Source organism: Chrysemys picta, chromosome 1 (genome assembly GCF_011386835.1).
Source record: "Chrysemys picta bellii isolate R12L10 chromosome 1, ASM1138683v2, whole genome shotgun sequence".
Taxonomy (NCBI): domain Eukaryota; kingdom Metazoa; phylum Chordata; order Testudines; family Emydidae; genus Chrysemys; species Chrysemys picta.
This window is the reverse complement of record NC_088791.1, coordinates 44,362,885-44,386,433: the sequence shown is the minus strand read 5'-3', so window position 1 is coordinate 44,386,433 and position 23,549 is coordinate 44,362,885. Positions and strand designations below refer to the sequence as shown.

The 23,549-nt window shown below is 40.0% G+C and overlaps 1 protein-coding gene across 8 annotated transcripts in view; it reads left to right on the top strand.

Moving 5' to 3' along the window:
• Positions 1-23,549, top strand: part of PTPRZ1 (protein tyrosine phosphatase receptor type Z1) — a 348,294-nt gene that overhangs the window by 194,197 nt on the left and 130,548 nt on the right. For 7 of the 8 annotated variants that reach the window (XM_065556031.1, XM_005305670.5, XM_005305669.5 and 4 more), the window contains one exon: positions 12,982-13,047. In XM_065556031.1, the coding sequence (XP_065412103.1) occupies positions 13,017-13,047 (31 nt within the window). In that variant the 5' untranslated portion in view covers positions 12,982-13,016. Of the gene's footprint in view, positions 1-12,981; positions 13,048-15,044; positions 15,101-23,549 lie in introns of all 8 variants that reach the window. The other variant, XM_065556036.1, reaches the window with a different exon arrangement.

Sequence of the window (23,549 nt, the reverse complement as noted above, 5' to 3'; positions counted from 1 at the left end):
TGTCTACTCAGAATTTTTACCTTGCTAGATTCTGTGAAATCATCTAGATGCAACTCTATAACCCCACCTCTTCAGCCTCGTCTGTCTTGCTTATATAGTTTATAACCCGATGTTACAGTATTCCATCATTTTTGGTCTACTTTGATAATGCCTATTATATTTAGGTCTTCATCCATTGCAAGGCATTCTAATTCACCTAAATTTGCTTTTAAACTTCTTGCATTTGTAGATAGACAATTACACGTTTTTGCTCTTGACTAGGAGCCTGATATTATTTAATTTCTTAATCTGACTTCCTGCTGATTTTACAGAATTTACCTCTGTGTTTTTACCCTCTCCTTGTTCTACTCCAGTTGTAATTTGCATCCTACCCTTTATTAGATACACAGATAGTGTTGTATTTCTGATGTATTTAACAGATGTCTCTCTTTCATTGATTTGCTTCTCAACTGCTGCAGGCCAGGAGTGGTGGAAGCTCCCTAAAAGTGGGGAGATCACCAGTGCCCAAACCATGGCCCTGCCCCTGCACTGCCCCTTTCCCCGGAGGCCCTGCTACGCCCCTTCCCCCTGAGGCTCAGCTCACTCCTTTCCACCCCCTCCCCCTGTCGCTCACCCTTACAGCCAATAAAAAAGTGATGGGGCCATAGCCTCCTGACCCTTCCCTGTTCTGGAGCCCCTGCTGCTGGCTTTCCCCCAGTGCTTAATTTAAACACTCTTCCAAAACCTTATTTATTTACATGCCAGAATTCTGGCTCCATTTTCTTTAAAGTGGAGCCCATCCTCCTCTGGATGTGCTCCAACTTCCTCAAAATGTTCCCCAGTGCCTAATAAACTTTGTACCATCTTCTCAACCATGCGTCACGCTGTTTGGAATGGCTCACGACTGTGAGTGCTTACTTCAGGGCAGACTGTCAGAAAACAGGACAGACATCCCAAATTGGTGGTGTGTTTTATAATTAGATTTCATCAAGCCAGTGACAAATGTGAACTTCTGGTTCACTCTACAGTCTTACCATGGAGTCACAGACAGTCCCCTTAGACACTCCAGTCTATCTTGCCACCCAGACAAACTGGACTTTGTGATAAAATGGTTACTTACTCTAAAAATCACATCACATTTAGGTTGCTTCCAGTCCCAAGAGACCAGTCACTTACCCCAGATCAGTTGGTACTCTAGATCTTACACTAAAGATAACGCTGGTAGTCAATTCTACAGTAAACTAATTAAAGGTTTATTAGCTAAGAAAAGGAAACAGGAGTTATTGAGAGGTAAAAGCAGGCAAAATGTATGCACAGGTGAGTCACAGTTTGTAACTTCAAATGGTGGCGGTAATGTAATAAACTGCCAGTTTCCCCAAAATCTTTTCAGGATACTGTAATGGGCTAGAGATAAGTGAAAACAATGCAAGTAACATCCCACTAGTTTTCATGAAGTTTAAAAAACAAATACACTTTTATACATTTAACAATTACTTTGATCTATACTAATACACAAGTGAATTGGCCTGGGCCTCTGGCATGAGCTGGCACCTGGTCTTCCAGCATCACATGATACATTGAGTTTTCCTTTGCCTAGCTTTACTATGCATGGAACTGGAAATATTTGAGAAAAAGCTATCACTGAGGCCCTGGATTTAAGCCTTCTATTTAGTAGCTAAATTTAGATTCCAGGACCTCTTTCACATCTCCCGACATCATTGGTACTAATATGTATCAAGACTACAGAGCACAGGTTCCTCAGTAGAAATCCATCTAGGTGTCTCATGATATCTGTCACCTTCACACCCAGCAGGCATGCCACCCAGCAGTTCTCAGTCACCACATACCCAACTGTTTACATTCCTGATGATCGATTTCCCCTCCCCATCTCCACCTTTGAAAACAGAGTCTGCTTAAGTAAAGTAAATTGTCTAAGGAGCCCTAATTCAAAAACATACAGTATTCTCCTCTGGATCAATTTTAAAGGAAAGCACAAAGTTAATTAAAACTAATTTAGTATTTATTTATGAGGATAATATGAGGTTTGACTTTTATAGATCTACTTTTATTCCATCTCATATCTAGTACTGAAGTATGGAATCTGCCACCTTGGGAAGGATTTGTTAGTAGGAAAGGTGACAAAATTATTTTTTGGCTGCTGCCAGTGTAGTTGGATGATTTTGATGAATCCATGTGGCTTAGTGATGAGAAAAATGGTCTACAAGCCAGGGGTACTCTGGTTTTAATCCAAGCCGTTGCACTGCGTGAACCTGGGCAACTCGCTTCACTGCTCAGTGCCCAGCAGTCGAACTGGATAATAAGCAGGAATCCACTGAAAAATAAAGCTTTCATCTATGCTGAGTTTTCCAAGATAAATAAATTAGTCATGTGCTCCAAAAAGTATTTGGATTTTGATTTGTAAAAGTAGTTTTTTACCTTGGCAAAATATTATGGATGAACTATTCATCGTCTTGAACAGAATTTTAAACCTGTCTAATTCACTAAATGGTTGCTTTCATTATCAAGAAGGTACCTTGTGCAGTGTCTGGATTGCAGTATTGTTGTATACAGATTGGACTAGATTCTGTCATCAGGTACTCTGGATTCAAACTAGTGTGTCTAGAAGCAGAATGAAATCCCATATGTCTAAAGTAATTAAACATAACATATAAACAAATGCTGTATATATATGTTTTCTAAAAAGGTCAATTGCAAGTTTAAATGTCCCCCTAGTGAGTGAAAAAGGAAATACCATTGACCAGATTCCTACCTGTCAAATAATATCTGAAGAGTATAGAGGTATTCATGTATCCTAGAGCTGCATTATATCACAACATTTACTGTTTTTTCTAAAGAAAAGATGACAAAGAAAAGCATTACTGGATTATTTGAAGAAGGCAGAGTGTAGCAGCTGAATGTCTATCATTTGAATAAGTTTCCTCTAACATCTGAGGGGACAAAAAGTTCAGTTTCTCTTTTTTATAACACGTGATCCTAAGGCCATGGAAATCAACTGGAGTCTTTATACTGAGTTCCTTGAGCTTTGGATTAGGCTCATAAAATGATATTTTCAAAAGGACCGAAGCAATTTAGGCTTCTAAATTTCATTTTCAAAAGTGATTTAGCCATGTAGGAGCTTAATCCCATTTAATTTATAAGAGACGTAGACTCCTAAGTAGAGCTGTATCAATAACGTATTTTTTGGTTCATTGGCAATTCTGAAAAATTAGAAAAATGTTTTGGGTTGATCCAAAATTGATTTTTTTTTTTGAGATTTTTAGCATATTGCAAAGTTGGAAAAACTTGTTTTCGGTTGAACTACACATTTTGTTTTGAAAGTAAGTCACTTCAAATCAAATAATCAAAATATTTTATGATGAGAATGTCAAAATGTTTTTGTGTGTGTGTGTGTTTTTGTTTTTTTTGTTTTTTTTTGTTTTTTTTTGTTTTTTTTTTGTTTTTTTTGTTTTACTGAAACAATTTTTGGCAAATTCAATATGGGGGAAAAAAGTTTTTGGGAACAATCTTTCACCGCCTCTACTCCTAAAGTCACTTTTGAAAATGTAACTTAGACTCTTAAATCACATAGATGCTTTTGAAAACTACTCATAGTGGGTAGTTCACAGATTGTTCCCTTCTTCCTCCCACCATCCCCACCAAGTCTGATTGGAAGTACAGTTAAATTTTTGTTTGGTCTGGGTGATTGTCATTGCAATTGACTGAAAACAAATAATGGCGATGAAGTTTCTGTTTTTCTGTTACAGTGTTGAGACTATGCCTTGTTCTCAGGCTTTATCTCATTTTTGTTGCAAATATTTAATTTCCTTGCACTAGAAAGTCAGAGAAAGAGCCAAGATCTGTTGGCATTTGGTTAGGGAGCATTGACAGCTAAATGCCACAATATGTGAACTTTCATTTCCATTGAACTAATTTGAAACCTATGAGAGATTAGCTGAGGTGAAGTTTTCCAGTTTAGTGTTACAGACAAAGTTCAAGATGGCAAGTATCAAAAGGTCATAACCTGCATTTTGTGGCTGCAAAAGACAAATTCAGGCTCAACAAACAAATTGAGACATGGTGCACCAGTACCACACAGGAATTGGTAAAAGGCCTTTTTATTGTGTTATCAAAAGGTTGGACTATATGTGGGATGGTGATTGCAGAAAGGTAAAGTTTCATATTTTCAGTGGTTGATTAAACACTGTATCGTTGCTGAGGAAAATGATATAAGTTTGGATAGCTTGTTGCCTATCATCCTAAAAGGCTGTTATTTCAGCATTCGGGGGCAACTTTTAGAACTAAATTAGTCTGTTAACTGAATTCAGCAGATACTTGGAGAGAGAAAATATGAAATGGATTCTGCATAGATTCTGTATTCTGAAATTAGCTGAATTCTGACTCTCTTCAGGTTTATCTAAAATGTGTGTAAATCAGCATTGCTTTTGTGTGTGTGTGTGTGTGTGTGTGTGTGTGTGTGTGTGTGTGTGTGTGTGTGTTTTTGCACCATATTCTGGCTGGCCATGTGGCTTCACACAACCCCTAAACAGTTTCTCATGCAGATTTCTCCAAGGATGAGTGCATAGCAATCACATATGTGTTATACTCTAGGTATATTGGTGAACATGATTCCTGAGCCCCACCTTGGAGTGCTTTTGGGCGGCTCTTGTGAATTCAAAGATCGCCTGCAAAGTGCCAGTTTTGTGGGATTTCAGAGAACCAGGATTAGGGAACAGTTATGCCTCACAGTTCCTGTCATAGATCCCTTTTCTCTCACATATGCATATCCAGGAGAGCCAGCATTTGGCCCTAAAAATATACCAGATGGTAATAGGAATATAAATAGCAATACACTGAAATGAAGAATAGAAAGTGAGTCCAGTAAAAGAAATATCATGAGTATATATTTAAGAATTGCCATTACCTCAGAATATACAGTATTCCCTGTACTTTACTAACACACATTTTAGGGGAAATCGCAAGTACTGAGGTCCTGGTTATACACTAAGGTCAATGAACACTCTCTAAATACAGCCAATGTACAGCACACCAATATGTTTACAGTAGTCTAGAAATGTAATGAAGCTTTGCTGTATAGAATTGTGCAGCACATTCATTTATTACTGATGTAAAAATATCAAACCCTTATTGGGTTGAGGTCCAGATGGTTGCTGGCCTACATCTCTTGCCAGACTCAAAGTTAGGGAGTAAGAACCTTGTTAATATCCATGTGGATACTAACTGCCTGAAATGGGTGAAGACAGGGCCATGACCTCCTGTAACCCTACGTTGGCCAGTGAGCTGGCTGGACATAGAGAGAAGCATACACTGTACCCTCTCCAGTGGAGCGACCATTCCAGCATGCTCTCCCTAGGAGCTTTGATTTAACCAGAATTCCTCCTGCAAACCTCAGAATATCTCCTTTGCACCCTCTCTGGTGCAATTACTGAAGATAAGAAATGAGACTCTAATGGTTTATAAAATCTACTTCCCATATCCTGCTTTACTAAGTATATTGACAGATTAAGAATAGTGCAGGCAGTCAGTAAATTGCATGAAGATTTTAGCAAAAATTATGATGACTGTTTTTCCCGAACATGTTAATTGCTTGTTCTTTTTTAATAGGTCAGTAAAGGCTAAATGAAACCTCAGGAAAAGTGGATGTGCATTCAGTCTGTAGGCTGGGAAGAATTCTGGAAACTATCTACAATAATGGTTCCTGCCTTGGGCATATCCAAACCTAAGGCATGACATGGACTGGCGTTGTGTTATAAATACTAAAAATATGAGGTGGGATCATCTAGGTAGTTATTAGAATGCACTGACGAGACTTTCAAGGCATCCTGCTTCTATACGTTGAGAAGATCATTAGTAGGATGCCCAAGAACGGCCTTCATTGTTAATATTAAGTGTTTTATCTTTTATGACATCTCTTGCCCAAGGTTAATCAGATAGTAAAGGCATATACATTTACATTTGTTTAATTGGTCAATACGCTCTCTTCTAACCATTAGAGCACAGTGTTAAGATCTTGCTAAAGTCACACAATAAATGACTTTAATGTAGTTCCCTGTAGGCATTACTTGCCCCTTCTTAAAAAAAAAAAAATAAATAAAAAAGCCCTACATAATATGTCATACTGACAGACCATTTACTGAGTGACAGAGGTACTCAACACTTACCACACTTACCAAACAGATGTATTTAAGAAAAAGCACTAACCACCGGGAAATACTATGGTAACCTAAACACAACTGTGTGGCTACTTTTGGTCATTTGTGACTTTTTAATGGTGACCAACATATGTGGCATGCTACTATAAGCCCTGTACCATACATTCAGTCTGTCACTGGCTGCAGCCTGAAAAATTTCATCAAATTCAATAACAAATCTTTGGGAAAAAATGATGCTGCCAAGAGTGGTTGGAAAGTAGCCAAGAAAAATGATAAATGACAGCCAGAAAATGCAATAATAGATAATGTAATGTGTTTGCAGCTTCTTGGGCATAGCAGTGCTAATCACTCATTATCTGTATGTTTCCAGGCTTCTCCTGTATCCCATGTGTCAGGAAACAATTTTTAATGTAGAGCTGCAAGGTGTGAATGTCCACTTGCAATGAATACTTCTAAGCCTATACAAAACTTTAGCATGTCCGTACCTGGCTGGGTGCACAGAAGAAAGCAGATAAGCAGGTTTTATTCCAGTCTGCTTTGTGATGGAATATCAGACAGTCAATGAAAACACACTGCTGAGGAGCACTTAAATGAGAGGGGTGAAATACAAGCCTCGTCTCTAGACCGTTGGCTGATCTTGCGGTCCTTAAAATCTATGAGAGTTTTGCCTATCAGTTTCACTGGGAACAGAACTGGGCTCTCTGTGGACTACTAATGATAACACTGCTAGTTTGAATGCTTTTGTGTGTGTTTAAAAGTTATTTTAATTTTATAAAATGCCCTTGGTGCAATTTCTAGACGTACATGCAGATCAATATTAAAACCACACCAGGTAATCTCCATCTTCCAAATGACAACAAATCCTCACAAAGAGTACTCTGATATCTCCAGGAAGTGCAAAGGACATTCAGACTCTTAAAACCACCCACCCTTTCTGGCAAATGTCTAGAGGCCAGATTCTGCTCTCTTAAACCCATGCAACCCTATTTATTTGAATATTGCATGGGTGTAAGTTAAACAGAACTTTCCACTGAGTGAATACTAACACCTTGCTAAGCTATTAGAAGGTCAATAAATTTGGACTCTTTCAGACAAATAGTAAAAACAAATGGTTTCAACTTTAGAGATGGTGCACAAGAACAGGACATTTCTAACAGCTTGATTCTGCAACTTTTAACTACTACTAAGTGGCTTTTACTCCTGTGAGAGTTATTTGAGGCTACTTATGATAGAGTCATAAGACAGCTAGGACCAAAAGTAAGTATGGCTTGGTAGATGTGATATTAACAATAAGGTATAGTCTTACTAAGAACTAATAGTAAAAAAAATCCTTCCCAAAGACCACTTAGAAGTGCCTGCTAATGCCTTAGTTGTAGTATTTACATGATGTTGTGTTTATAATGTTTATAGTACATGTGTTAATAAAATTGCAGTGCTGAAATGCCTTGTTTGTGGGGATAGGGAAACCTAAAAGTTTTCATACTGGGAAAATGTTCAAATATAAAGATTAAAAAGCAATAAACTCATTTATGTTTTACTTGTATTTAATATTTTTCTAGCCATACTCTTTCCTAATTACTGAATTGTAATGGATGCAGATGATGTTCTCAGTTTTTCTATGAAACATTAGTGAAGTGAATGAGGATTGAACAGATATAACTAAGATCAAAATTTGGCCCATGGTTTTTAAATAAAATCCATTCCAGTTGTAGTCCATCTCCTTCCTAAGTGTAAGTATGAAATCAGATGGAACTCCTTAAGTGCAGGAGCGTTGAACCTAGATTTATCAAAGGAATAATTAATTGGTATTTTTCAGGGGTTCCTTTAGATGCCTAATGGAACCTTGAGAGTTCCCATAATTTTCCTTGCCTTACTCATCATAGGCTCTCTCCTGGTCCCATTAAACTAAATGGAAGAACTCCCATTGACTTTAATGGGAGCAGCATCAGTCTCCATACCTCCACCAAAGATGGACTGGCCTTACTTTAGAGCCCATTTTTATTGCTTTTTTTAATTAGATTTTGGGGTTAGAGGAAAATACTGGGAGATATGAGATTTCACAGGACCAAAACACATTTACAGTTTGAATGAAAAATACATAATTAACTTCTATTCTATATGTACAGAACATCAGCCCCACAGTCCTTTATTTTCAGAACACTCCATAAATGCAGAAATGAGATGTTCTCTAAATATGTCCAGATTCTATAAATAAACTATTTGATGACAGATTCATATCTAAGATGAGATTCTATATTAGGCCTGTTAAAGACACAGCCAAAGAAGCTGCAGCCCATGGGAAAAGGGAGCTAAGCTGGCTTTAACTTCCCTTTGTACCCTGCTGATTCTGATGGCTGGAGTGGTTCCCAGTATAACTAAGCCCTAAGGGCCTGTATAAGATACAGCAGCCTCCTCATAGTGCCCTCTGGGCAGCAGTCCTGCTCAGAATCTCTGTAGCACTACATGCTGTGGCCCTACCCCAACATCCCCTTCTGCCGTGAGCAATGTCTCCTGTATTAGGGCTTGTGAGGAGGGATCCTGGCTGGATCTGAGGTTTTTAAAGACCTTTTATGTCATCTGGCCCCTTTGCCCAATGTTAGTAATATAAAGGAGCCAGAACAAATGTGAGGGTCGTAGGCATAGAAGTGTTTTTGTTTTTATTGACAGAACTATTCATTATTTACTTTTGCATTTTAATTAATAAAAATTCTGGGCCTGAATCAATCTTGCGTACCCAGAGGTAAATTAGGAGTAACTTCACTAAGGTAAATGGAGCTAAACTGGTGGTTTAACTGATGAGGTAAATGGGGGTAAAACTGATGTAAGTGAGAGGAGACTCTGGGTATTTATATTTATAACTGTGGGGAAAAAAACTACTAGATCTTGTCATTCTCAGTCCTCCACTTTTAACCAGAAAATCATCTTCCTCCATTTTCTCCTCCTGGCTAAGGACTGGAACATGCAACAAGGTCAACAACAAATGAGTCGACCTGGTAGTAACCCCTTTTGACCTGTGTAGCCTCTTGCCAGAAATGTCCCTTAAGTGCCAATGGAAATGCGATGTGCACTACTGAAATCCATTTGTGCAGAAATAAAAGAAAATCAGTTTCACAGCTTCACAAGGAAATTTTTGGCCCGGTAGAAGTGGGGGGGAATAGGGAAATGAAAAGCATTTTAATTATTTTTCACTCCTATCTGACTTTCATAGAAAGATAGCCATGCAACTGGCTAAAACATGATCCTATGACTCCGCCAACTTGCTGTATGAATAAATCAACAAGCTGTGGAAACACGTTCTGCAGCTTCAGGCAAGCCTATGTGCACATGAAAACATGAAGTATTTTTGCTTTATAAAATAAAACCTCCAGTATTAGAGTTCAAACTATTTTTACGTATTGAATGAAATACTGTGGGTCAATTTTACAAAAGCCATGTTGCCATCAATTTTTGAAATCAAGCGTTCGGTCCAGAAATTAGTTTCTAATAATGCAGATTTGACTTCATTTTTTGTTTCCTCTTTTTAAATTATTTTCTTCTTCCATTCAGCTAAAATAAAATTTTAATTTAAGCACAATAAAGCATTGCATTTACATGGATGCCTACTCCCAGGTAGCCAGGAATAAAGTAGTTGTAGATTTGCTAATTATAACACACAATAAATTACACAAAGATATCCCACCCCTATTTTGTCCATACATTGTCAGCTGGTCAACATCAAGCGTTTACACAAAGCATTATTGTATTTTCCCATAGTAGTATTACACCAGTACCACTGAGGAAAAACTGCTATATTTGTGTTCTCTCTCTTTCTCACTCACTCTTTTCTCGAACTCTCCCCTCCCCCACTGTGCATTACTTCCACCATCACCTTCCTCAAAAGTAGTTCGTTCTGTTTGTGTGTGTGTGTGTGTGTGTGTGTGTGTGTGTGTGTGTGTGTGTGTGTGTGTGTATTGCAATTTTCAATTTTTTAAAATGGAAAGAAAGCAATAGGAAAAAAGTTAACGACGGCACATGTGGGAAAGCATAGTATTTGTAAATCAGTTTTCTGTGAGCATTTTGTAAAGAGTACAATAGGTGAATAGCAGAGTAAAGAAGGTGTATGAACTTAGAAAATCCTCTGACATTTATACAGGCTTCCCACAAGATTTACTGGGTATAAAAGTCTATAATGCACCAAAAAAGTGAATCCTTCTCCTTTTTTCTTGTTCATTGAAGCTATCACTCCTTGTCCATCAGATCTCCGTATGGAATTTAAAAAGTGGTGATACTCTCTCACGCCCAAACTCTGCTTCGTTAGCATATGAATGTCCAACAGATTGTTTGAAGTAACAATTAGGAGAACAATAGATAAAGGAGGAAATTGGAGACAGCAACTAACACCTGGGAATCAGGGCTTAAACAGCTTTCTTTTACATATTGATTAAAAGAAAACACTAGCAAATGCATGTTGACTGAAAACGTGGTACAGAAAAAGTGCTAATATACATAACCATAACGCATGGCTTGGCCGTCACTTTCAATTACACTCTACAAATAGCTCACTTACCACTTTGCCTCCTAAGGGCCTGATCCTGCTGTCTTTGTGCACACCAAATTCCTGTTGACTACAGTGAGTGTACACATGTATAGGGGCTGCAAGATTTCAGGGGAAATGTCTTAAAGGAGTTGGAGTCATGTGGATGATACAGGTGTACTGTCAGAATTAGCAACCTGCATCTACTCCAAGGAAACAACTGGAAAATATTGTGATATATATGTAAATATTCTTGCCCAGAAGCAACTATAATTGTAATGTCCTATAATCAATAATATATGATGGCTTTCTCCCAGGGATCCTGGTGAAAATAATATATGGACCTTGCTGAGCTAACTTGTTTGTTTTGTAAAATTTTATCAATGGCACAATATGAGCAGAGTTTTACAGCATCTCACAGCATTTTCCCCAAAAAGACAATCAATACGTGCTCTTGGTATGCCTGCATAGTTAATTGTTTCTGCAGTAGGTTACAGTGTGCTTCTTTTGAACAATGTTTAAAGAAGCTACACTAGGATTATGACCCTAAAATATGACCGGGATTCTCAAAACCCATTCAACCTCTGTCTAAACGTGAGGGCCCAGATTCTGCTTTTATCACCTGTGCACACCAATAAAGCCACAGGAGTTATATGGGCATAAGTGAGAGCAGAGTTTGGTCTGAGGTTATTTAATGGTGGATATTCATCTAAAAACAAAACTACGTAATCAAGGTATAATGTGCACTTTTAGTAGTAACCAATTTTTCTATTCAGTGCTGAAATTCCATTGCAGAAAGCTTTGTTCTCCCTATCATCAAATGAAGTCACCAGTCCCTTTCTGGACAAAGAAACACTTAGGGTGAACTCCTGGCCCCTTGAAGTCAATGATAAAATTCCCACTGACTTCAATGGAGCCAGAATTGACCATTCCTGAAGGGCCACGAAGGAATACATTTTCTGGAAGTGGGAGTTTCTGATGCCAGTTGCTGTACTTTAGATGTGATGGAAAATGGAAAGAAGGGAATGGGGATGGAATGAAGACTGGAAAGAAGAAAATACGTTTCATTAGTCCTGCTACCTACAAGAATATCAAATGTGGATAAGCTAACGCTTTAAAACTGATCAATAATTTAAAAATTTTATTAAGATGATGTTAAAAAAAGTGAACAGAGTTTGAGCATAGAAGTTTCTGGTTATCAGGGAATAACGTACAGATTATCAAGGGTGCAAAGTTTGGTTTAAGATTGGGTGGCATAAGGAATACATAATCTGCAATATCCCCGATTGGGGGTAAAAGGTTGATGGGTCAAAGTACAGGCATTGAGATATGAGGGTATTAAGTTCATAGAGTGGCTATGTTTGGGTGTGGAGTATAATGATTGGATATGATGATGAGGATGGATTGACCCTCATTTGGTGAGATTTAATGTTCAGGGAGTTTATGGTTCCAGTTCATATGATCCAACGGAGAAGGTCTCTACATTCAAATAAAACTACCAAATACATTTCTATTTTTTGCATGTTTGCTTATAAGACCGATATAGACTGCAATATTGATGGTACTAGTGGTCTATTTATCCTATATTTACCATTCAAAATCTAAAACAGGTGAATTTAATAAATGTCTAGGCATTAGAAATGACAAATTACTTGTGTCACACTGTCTGGAGTGGCTCATGACTGTGAGAGACTACCTCAGGGCAGTGTGTCAGAAAACAGGGCAGATACCCCAAACTGGTAGAGTGTTCTATACTTAGATTTCACCAAGCCATTAACAAATGTGAACTCTTGGATCGCTATACTGGTCTAACCATGGAGTCACAGACAGTCCCCCAGCCTCTCCAGTCTAAGTGACCTTTTATTACAAATGCACAATGCAAATGTTTGCTACAATATTATAATGGGATACAGATAAGTAAAAACAATGCAAACAACACCCCACTAGTGTTCAAGACATTTAAACACTAAATACACTCATACCTTTAATAATCCCTTTATCTATACTAACATACAAGTGAATTGGACTGGGGTTCTGGCATGAGCTAGTACACCTCTACCCTGATATAACGCTGTCCTCTGGAGCCAAAAAATCTTACTGAGTTATAGGTGAAACTGCATTATACCGAACTTGCTTTGATCCGCCGGAGTGCGCAGCCCCCTCACCCCCCGCATTATATCTGAATTCATGTTATATCGGATCGCATTATATCAGGGTAGAGGTGTACCTGGTCTACCAGCATCACAACTTGTTTGTGGATTCATCCTTTTTTTCTTCTTGTTACTGATACTTTTCTGTTTGTTTGTTTGTTTTTTGTAGATTTGGTTTATGGATACTATAGACAGCAAAGAAAAATGACTGAAGAGATTGACTGGTCCTATACAGGTAAATGCATTATGTGACTGAAGAAAATATTTTGATTTGATATTTCACATTCACTATTATAACTCCTGGGGTCTGCAGTATAGCTGTAGCTAAAATTGTACTGGGGACTGAGTTTTATATATACAGAGTTTAAAATTAAGTTTGGAAAGTTTCAGGAACAAGTACTGATTCAGTTGCTGTAGAATAGGCTAGATTTGTTTTCATTGAATTTGTTACACTCAAAAAGGTATGGCCCTGATTAAGCAAAGTGGTTTAACATGCAACGGTCTTTAAGCCTTGAGTGCTCACCCTCTATTGTTAGGTGTTCTCTCTCATCACCTATATATCACAATTTGGGGATTATGCAAGGTAGACAGACAGGCCATGATTGGCTAAATCCTGGTTGAGGGGTAGTGAAATTACCTGTACCTGCTCTATGTCCACTCCTGGGACTCTGTAGAATTCAGCTTTGGGGCACCTAAGTGTCTTTTTCCACATCAGCTACCACACTGGCTTAACCATCCTCAGGATCAGTCAGTCTGGTACAGAGCTCCCATCTGTGGGAGGAAAGGACTTCAGTGCTGCTTGGGATTTACCCACACTTGTCTTCAGTATGGACTGAATAACAGGTGAATAAGGCTACGTCCTCACTACGGGGGGAGAGGGGTCGATTTTAAGATACGCAAATTCAGCTATGCGAATAGCGTAGCTGAATTCGACGTATCAGAGCCAACTTACCCCGCTGTGAGGACGGTGGCAAATCGACCTCTGCGGCTCCCGCGTCGACGGCGCTTACTCCTACCTCTGCTGGTGGAGTACAAGCGTCATTTCGGGCATCTAATGTCACGACCCAACGAGACGCGATAATTCGATCCCCGAGAGATCGATTTCTACCCGCCGATTCAGGCGGGTAGTGTAGACGTAGCCTAAGACTTATACAGGTGGGCTGTATAAGAACTTTGGGATCCCAGATTTTGCTATAAAGGACTGTCTTCTTTCAGACGTATTGAAATGTTAATTTTGTTCTAAAAAGTTACTTACATCTTACCCAGAGCCAATTTTAAAAAATGCAAGTAACATATAGTAGCTGTACATAGCCACATACTTTTTGTATAGCTTTAACTTGTTTAATCACTTTCAAAAGGCACCAGTATGAGAAGAATCAGGAACCTGGCAAATTTCAGCTTTTAATAGCTTTAGTTCAAAAAGTTTCTGAAGCCACAGATAACTTTTCAAATCTTTCAAATCTAAAAATAGATCTAAAAACAGATTTTAGTCTCCATCTCTCAGTTTGCAAGGCAAAACCTTTTCTTCCATGGTAGAACATGTCTAACAAGTTTGAGCCCAGAGAGAATTGAAGCAGGCAAGTCATAAACCCCTTAACAATGAGTTTATAATGGAAACACCTACTCAGACACTTTGCGCTATAGTATCCATGGGTGAGATCAATCAGCACAACATTCCTTATTCAAAATCCTTCTCTGTCTTTTGTAAACATTACTCTGTATAAAAGAAGTAGAGTTGATCACAAAGAATGCATACGCTCAGAGGCCAAATCCTGATCCCTGTGCAAAGAACTATTAAAGGGCTTTTGCACGGGGGATTAATATGAGGTTCAGGGCAGGACAGAACCTCCCCTTATGCCACAAAATACCATCAGAGATTTTTTGCAGCTGCTACTATACCCTCAGGACTGCAGTAAAACCTCTAATCTATGGGCATCCTCTCTGCCTGATTTTTTTTTAAACTGGATCTATACCATTCAGATGGACAGACTTAACCTCTGAGAAGTTTGTATGTGGCTGGGACCACACTGCACAGCTAAACTGCACAGCTCTGTTGCTATGAGACCTCCTAAGAAGACTCTTTTGCAAAGTCTTTCCTGGTCTTACATTTTCTAAGTATCTCCTTCTGGATGCATTTGTTGTCACCAAAAGGTGAATTTGCCTATGTACTCAATTTTGCTAGCTCTCATGATTTTATCATAACTGTCATGATATTTGATGTGTTTCTTAAAGCTCCAGCTTCTGGAGTCAAGAGATTACATGAAAACTTCAGCTTTCATTTTTAAAAAGTAAGTTTCTAGTCCTCATGGTTTCAGAGAACAGCTTTAAAATGTAACAACCCGAGTGCATTCTAAAGGCTCAAAAGCCAGAAGGCAAATAAAAAGAACCCAACCTTTATTTATTTATTAAATCTCAACATTTTTAAGCCACATCACATGAATTGTTAAGACCTGACTTATGATTTTGGAATGCTCAAGGTTGGCAATACTAGGTACTTATGTATGCACATGCCTGTTTGTATATGGAAACTAGGGTTTTGGTGCATAAACTTGCATGCGCAAGTTTGAATGTACAGCCCAAACTGAGAAAGTGTACTCATTCTTTGCTCAGACTCAGATTATGCTTGGATTTGATAGCCTTGAATCCTGAACGCTAAGGAGCCTGAGAAATTAGCCTCTGTGGCTGTTGCTTTGTGGGAGCTTTGTGGGCCTTTGGGGCTCTCCAATCATTGACTTTCATCAGCATGTGGTAGTAGAATTCCCACTCCTGCAGATGCACAATTCACTTTAGGCAGCCTATCTAAAAACAGGGGCCTGTAAGTCTGTTCTGCTAGTAAACAGTAATATAGCCACGTTTGGACAAACTTCACCCTGCCCACAAATGTTAGTCTAGGGTTACTATATTTCAGTTTATCAAAAAGAGGACACTCTGTGGAGGAGGGGAGGGAACTAAATGGAAAGAGGGGAAGATGGGGAGAGTTCAGATGGGAGTGTTGGAGGGGATACCTGTGGTAGGGGTACTTACTGGAGGTAGGGGGGCAGTGGCAGGACAGCATGCACAAGCCCAGGACTCAGCAACAGTTGTCAATCAGCACCTCCCTGTGGGACAACCTTCCCAAGGCTGGGAGCCTGGGCCTGGGTGGGCGGGATCTGGCAGCTGTGGCTTGCAGGGGAATGGACCAATCAGCTGTGAATGCAGGGGAGGGACCAATCAGGAAGTGGACCAATTGGGGCTCTTTCTGAGCTACAGCGTGTCTGCTCTGCAAACAGACATTTCCTCTTATTTGAAAAATCTGACCGGACGAAAAAAGGAAGTTCAAAAAAAGAGGCAGTGTCAGGGGAAACTACTGTTTCAGGTGGTCGGTTTCAGTCTCCAGTAAACAGCACTGTTCCAGCGCACGTTCAGTTCAAGTTAAGAAGCTTATCTTTGAAACTGTGAGTGCTGAAAATATAGGTCAGAATTTCCAAACCTGGGTGCCTAAAGTTTGGTATCTAAATCCGTAGTTAGGCTCCTAACTAAAAGTGGCCTGATTTTTTAGGCATTCTATTAGATTTCCAGTTCTGTTTGTTGCATATGTATGGACTTAGGTGCCCAACTTTAGGTTTTTTTACCTTAAATTCTGTTGCATAATTCCTCAGGACTGGGTAAATTCTGTGGCAAACTGTCATAGAATTGCCAGAAAAAGATGTCTTTGCTTATGGAGAGGGTTCAGAGAAGAGCCATGAAAATGATAAAGGGCTTACAACACACATGCCTTATAGAGATTGACTCAAGGCGATCAATCTATTTAGCGTAACAAAAAAAAGTTTAAGGGGTTATTTGATTACAGTCTATAAGTACCTACATGGGGAGCAAATATTTGACAATGGTCTTTTCAGTCTAACAGAGAAACGTATGACACAATCCAATAGCTACAAGTTGAAGGTAGGCAAATTCAAACTGGAAATAAGGCATAAAATGTTAACAATGAAGGTAATTAACCATTGGAACTATTTACCAGGAGCATTGGTAGATTTTTCCATCACTGGCAATTTTAAAATCAAAATTGAATGCTTTTCTAAAAGATTTACTCTAGGAATTATTTTGGGGATGTTTTAGGGTGGTCCCTTCTGGCCTTGAATCTATGACTATTTTGGGAATCAGTGTGCTTCTATTTCTCACTCTTCCATGGGGCAGCAGATAGCTGTGCTACCTCAGCTGGAACTCAGGGAAGGAATTGTGACACAGAGAGCTGACCTTACTTCCCCCTTATTCCCAAGGAAAAGTTATCAACTCCTGACCAGTAGCAGATTACAACCCCATTCCACCCCTGACCCGTGTGCCAGCTAAACTGGGTTTACCTACATATTAGGAGTGCAAATCTAAGGCTCCACCCACTCCCCACCCTTCTCTGCCCACTTCACACACCCCTGTTAGGGAGTGGGAGCACTGGGGACATAGCCCCAGCTTCTCCTCCCTATGCTTGATGTGGGAAAGCTGCACTGGTAGGTTGGGGGGGAGGGACTTTGCTCCCATTTATACCCCTACAAGGTGAAGACCTGTCTCTTGTAATTAAGTCATATTAAATTGTGGTTAGACTGCCATTTTTAAATACCATTTTTAATAGGATGGTTTCCCCAGTGAAAGAAAACTAATGAATTCCTTCCTTCTTCCCAGGACTAAGTGAGAGATGGTAGGGTGCTGACACATGGGAAACTTAGGTTCAGGAGCAGCCAAGGGCTGATGAAACTAGGAAGCATGGATGCATCTGGGCTCCAAGGAGAGGGTACATATCACATCATACAGTATTTGTATTTATTCCTGCTGGCTAGCTACCATAGCAGTATTGGCATAATATTGTGATCAGACCTGATATTTCTATCGCCGTGCAGGAAATACATCACTGTGATAGTATCCATATATTAATAATAAATGACCTGATAGATCAGTGCTGTAAGTAACAAAGAAAAACCTATGCTACTGTGCTTTGGAGGGTCCCACCCTAATAAAGGTTATAGCATAAGAGATAAAAATAGTGTGGATTATTGGATTAGCTGATTTAAAAAGTGGCTAAGCAGAGGCTAGCTACATTTTTCTAGTAGGCTGTTTGCTTAGGAGGCTGTCCAAATGCTTCTTGCATGATAGCTCATTCCATACATTTGTGTCCCTGTGAACAATATGGTCACTGATAGCTCCAATGTTTTGTCAGTCAATTCACAGGCTCATTAATTATAAAGTCTATTACATTTTTATGTGTTTGGGCAGGCTGATGATTCAGAAACAGAAATTGCAACATTACACATTTCAGTGCATCACAGGGATGCAGTTTTCCCTGGTATGCAATTACATGTAAACATTATTGACTATGGAGAAAACACCATTTTAAATCTCTAGATGGACTGTGTCAATGAGAAACAAGCAAAGAACATTGTGTAAAATAAATGAAAAAATAACTATATTTATGGTCAAATATGTGTGGACCTTATGTTCCTATAAATAAAAGCTATGGTTCAAAAGAGCCTGTTCATTCAAATGGAAACTGCCTCTTTTGTTACAGTAGAATTGGTCTTTGAGCACAAAAAAGAAAGCTCATAACAGCAAATTACAGCTTATTTAACCTTGATGCAATCAACAGTTTTTAGCATACATTTGGTGGAAAACTAAGTACATAATGCAGATATTGTTTATAAATTGGACCCTGGTATGGTTGCACGTGGCCCTTCAGTCTTGTATGCTTGTAGTAGATTAAAGTAACAAAGAAACAAAGCATGACCCATGTATGACCCCAGCTCATGTTTGTCTCCAGTTTCATAAAGTTCTATAATTTTCTGCCCTCTAATGATTTGCAATTAAGACTGCAGTCATCTGTTTGCCAAAATTTCCTGCTCTGATGAGGCCTATCCCATCTCCTCTTGGTCCCTGTAACTGCTGCATACAAACGCAATGGAGCAGGTGGGTAATGTTCAGCATCAACACATCATCTCATTAACTAGATCTTTTTAAAAGCTGCTTCAAAGTTACAGATGATAGAGAATCTGCGTGAGGATGTGCCTGTGTAAAGTATGGTACTATTGTTTTGATGAGCCTTGCCTATGAAATTTTCAAAACTGTGTATGTGGTACCTGTTAGACATAGGCAATATTACGCCACATGCTTTTTCTAAGCTTACCATCTCTGAGACATGCACCGAAGTAAAAGGAACAAGCATGCTGGGGTCATCTCACACTAGAGTATGGGCTGTGGTTAAGTATAATTTAATATGGAGATCTCATAAAACTGGAAGGGACCTTGAAAAGTCATTGAGTCCAGTCTCTTGCCTTCACAGCAGGACCAAGTACTGTCCCTGACAGATTTTTGCCCCAAATGCCCCCCTCAAGGTTTGAACTCACAACCCTGGGTTTAGCAGGCCAATGCTCAAACCCAGGGCCAGCTTTATAACCTGCAGGGCCTGATTCCAATACCCAGCGGCAGCCTGGGGCTTCAGCAGCACTTAGCAGCGGGGGGTCCACTCCAGGTCTTCCGCGGCACCTAAGGACCCCCCGCTGCCGAAATGCCACTAAAGACCCCCAGAGTGGATCCCCAGCCGCCGAAGACCCCCGGCGCGGGGCCCTATTAGGCATGGGGCCCGATTCCGGGGAATCGGGTGAATCAGCTTAAAGCCGGCCCTGCTCAAACTGAGCTATCCCTCCCACCATAAACCAGCCTCCTATATAACCACTGATTTATTTCTCACTTGTAGTTATACTCAAGCCATGCTACACTAGGCAAGGTGTGTGCTTGAGGAATACTTGTTTCTAAAATGTGCAGATGCTTAACGTGAAGTTATTGTCAACCACAAACCAAAATAGATTTCTGCACTGATGAATATTAGAGCCCTGCAAACTTAGGATCTGGTCTGTCACCCTTACTCATGCTCATGTCAGTATCTTACTCCATGAGTAATCCCACTGGGTTGGGTCCAGTTATGAACCTCTTTTGGTGTGTGCATTTACTCATGTGAGTAATCCCATTAGTTTCAGTGAGACTACTTGTATAAATGTTCACACCATGAAGAAGAGCCACACGATTGATCCCTTCTGTAATTCAGTGACAAGTGTAACATCTCATAGAACAGATCATGGCCCAGCCTATGAAGCCTCCTAGGGATGTAAGGAGGGGTAAGACTTTTCCCCCAGTGGCCCTCTCAGCCTGCCCTTATCCCCAAGGTAGGTGGTGTAAGCAGGGGCTGCATGCCTGGTGTATCCCCAGTGCAGGTGGGTGGGGAGTAGGCAGAGGGTGGGAGAAGCACAGACAGGGCATAGTATGTTTGAATATTCTACACTGGAGAGTTTTGTGAACCTCAAAGGAGCACACATATATTTTCCCTTTTTATTCTTTTCCCTTTTAATTGAATCCAATTTGAGGTAGATGAACAACTGCTTAGACTGATATAGAAGCGAGGGGAGCATGGAATAGCCCCATTGACAAAAATTGCAATCTTATTTATTACTATTTCTGAGCATTCTTAAAGATTTGCTGCAGCTCATTTGCATATTTAGGGCTTGTGTGGGGCGATGTGCAGCTGAGCACTGCCCCAGGAACAGTGCCAGGAAGGACTTATACCTCTAAAAATCAAAATTACCTCTATGTTTCTCCCTTGCTACAGTGGGATGATAATTTGCTGCTGGCCTATACCAGCATCAAATGACAATACTTCACCACATGCTCATCTAGTCTGGCCAAAGTGTTGGAGGGGCAGAGCCAAGGCTATACCCACTAATCAGATCTTCCTCTCCACGGCAGCCTGTCTGACCAGTGAGTCAGGGCCCAAGATCCAGGTAAGCCTGTACTGGGACACACTGTGGGCATCTTACTCCCCTCCATGTCCCATTTCAGGTACTCAGGCCAGGGGATAATTGTGCCTAGAGAGGATTTTTAAAGACTTTTCAGACTATGTTCATATGACTCAATATTTTTTGTCATAGATTGTATATTTGCCCTATTTATTGCAATACAGTTTGAGAAACTCAGTTTTCTAGATTCTCTGTACATTTTTATATTTTCTTGCACATCAAAGTATCTCCCCACCAAATTTAAATTCTTAATTTCTTCCTAGACTCATGGGTTTAAAGCAGGGGTTCTCAAACAGGGGGTTGCGAGGTTATTGTATGGGGGGTTGCGAGCTGTCAGCCTCCACCCCAAACCCCGCTTTTCCTCCAGCATTTATAATGGTGTTAAATATAAAGTAAGTGTTTTTAATGTATGGGGGGGGGGGGTCACACTCAGAGGCTTGGTATGTGAAAGGGGTCACCAATACAAAAGTCTGAGAACCCCTGGTTTAAAGTGCAGTGTCGGCACCGTGCGCATATTCAGTCATATCTGCTCATTTTAGAGTCAAAAATAAGTGTTTGCTGCTCTTGCTCCAGTTAGGCCTTCAGATCCAATACAACTAACAGGGCGTGAGCTGGTTCCTGTTCCTCCTCCTTGTGCATCAACAACAGAATTGTTTACTGAGTTGCATACAGTCACACCTGTGAAAACCTGTTCACACAGGTGGGGTTATCCAAGTGTCAATACTGACCTAGTTTGGTTTACAGACTTTCTATTATCATTGGTAATAATGCATGGCAAGGCAAGAAATCAGCTTGAGTTAGATCTCAGGCTGACTCTGCAGGGCTGGCAATTGGGGGGGAAAATACTTGTAAGATGAGTACATTTGATCAGGAGTCGTTGAGAGCCAATAATTGTTGAAGTAGTTTATGGGGAGAAAAGAAGTAAATATAAAGGGACTGATCACTCCCTCCCAGGGGAAAATGAGGAAGAGGAAACCTCCCTGAGGGTCTTCTGGGAGATTCGCCCCGTGTTGCTCTGCCAGTGAGGCAAGGTTTGTCTCCCCCTCAGAACAGACAATGAGTTGTGCCTACAAATTGCATCTATCCCATTGATCCTCATGGATGCTAGAGGAGCACTGGTAGCTATAGACATCCATGCAGAGGTCATGTGCTCCTGGACTGGCTCCTTGAACTTTTCAGAATCCTCTTCCCGTTACCGCTGCTCCATGGCTGTATGGCTCAAATGGAACCACCCTCTCAAGGTAGGGCTTCTGCAGCTGGTGGTTGCCCCACAATTCCTCATGAAAGGTGGGCCCCCACTGTGGAGGTGGTCCAGTGTAAAGCTATTACAGCCTAGAGCTGTGTTTGTATTTCTGCCATAATTTCCACAGGGCCGATGGGGGTTGACAGTATACATCCCCCCGACCCAACTCCTGACCTGCCAGTTCCCCACTCCTTCCATTTGGTCCCCAGACCTGCAGAATGTCCTCTGCTGCCCCAGAACCAGCTTGAGCCCCTCTTTCAGGTGGAAGAAATGCGTAGTCCCTCTGCACACCGATCAAAGGACACAGTTGGACACAGTTTTAGATATTTCTTTCCATATTGTCACAGTTATACTCACAATAAATCAACTCCATCCCCTCCTCTGGATTCTTCCTCTACATTACCGAAGGGCTTTCTTTAGGAGAAATTAGGCTGTAGCTGCTAAAGCAGAAAAACTCTATGGAATTCCTTGATCTGACACTCTCCGATCCTAATCCTATTTCAATAGCCACAAAAATATTGACAGCTCTAGAATGTTGACTGTTCTAGAATGTTTTATCAGATGCCTCTTTTATCAGCTGCCTCTTTCATCCATCATTACAGATTCCTCACTTCAGTACTACGCAGTGTAACCTAGAATACTACCAATGAATTTGCGGACTCAGTGTCAGTCGTCTCAGGTGGACTTTCTCTGACCAAAATGAGATATTTTAAAGAAATATGTGGGCCTTAAGAATAATGCAGTTAAAGAGAGAGAGAGCATTGAAACCTGGAAAAGATAGTTGGCGGCTGGGAAGAGACTCCCAAGTTAGAAGTTTAGGATAGTAGGATTTTTTTTTTTTTTTAATATCTGAAGTCTCTTAGTTTAACAGAGAGTTAATCCAGGCCAAGGTTGGGTTGTCACAGATCAGCAGCCGTTTCTTCTACTGATTTAAAAACAAACAAAGTATCCTACACTATTTTATTTGATAGTTTAAAAAACAAAAAGTGCACAAACTATTGCCACAGTATTTCAACATCAGATAGATGTGGCAGTTGGAATTGCTCCAGTTATTTGCAAATTATTTTCTAATGTCTCAGGTAACCATGGATTTAGAAACTATTTTTAAAGTCTCTGGCCACTCCTGCATACATACAATCAAGAATGGTAAATGTTTTAAAGTATTGGTTGGATGAATCCTCCACCTGTATTTTTTCTTTTGAATTTTTTTTAAAGCAGTAAAAAGTGCTATTTAGTGACTGATACCTCCTCACTTATTTCAAATAGGCACTCAAGAAGGCTAGAGTTGTGTTTGGAATATGTTATTTGTGAAGTGAGCCTTGGAATTCTGAGTAGAGTGATCTCTAGGAATTAAATATGAAACATGGGTTCCCAAACTCCTTAATCTGTCACTTTACCAGTCTTCAGAATATCCAGAACAGGGTGAAGAAGGAGAGCAACACACAGCAGAATGGATACCATGTAGCATGTTTTATTGGGGGAAAAGTACAATGATTTAAATAGGGAAATCTGTAGATTCCCCTTACTTGTAAATCTCTGCTATACTGTCAGTACTATAGTATCCTGCTATAACTAATCTTTAACAACATATTTTAACTATCAGTGAGAGACTGTTAGTCAAAATCTGTTATTGGATATGGATGCAGGGTCAGATAAAGCAATGTCTATACTCATACGAGTGAG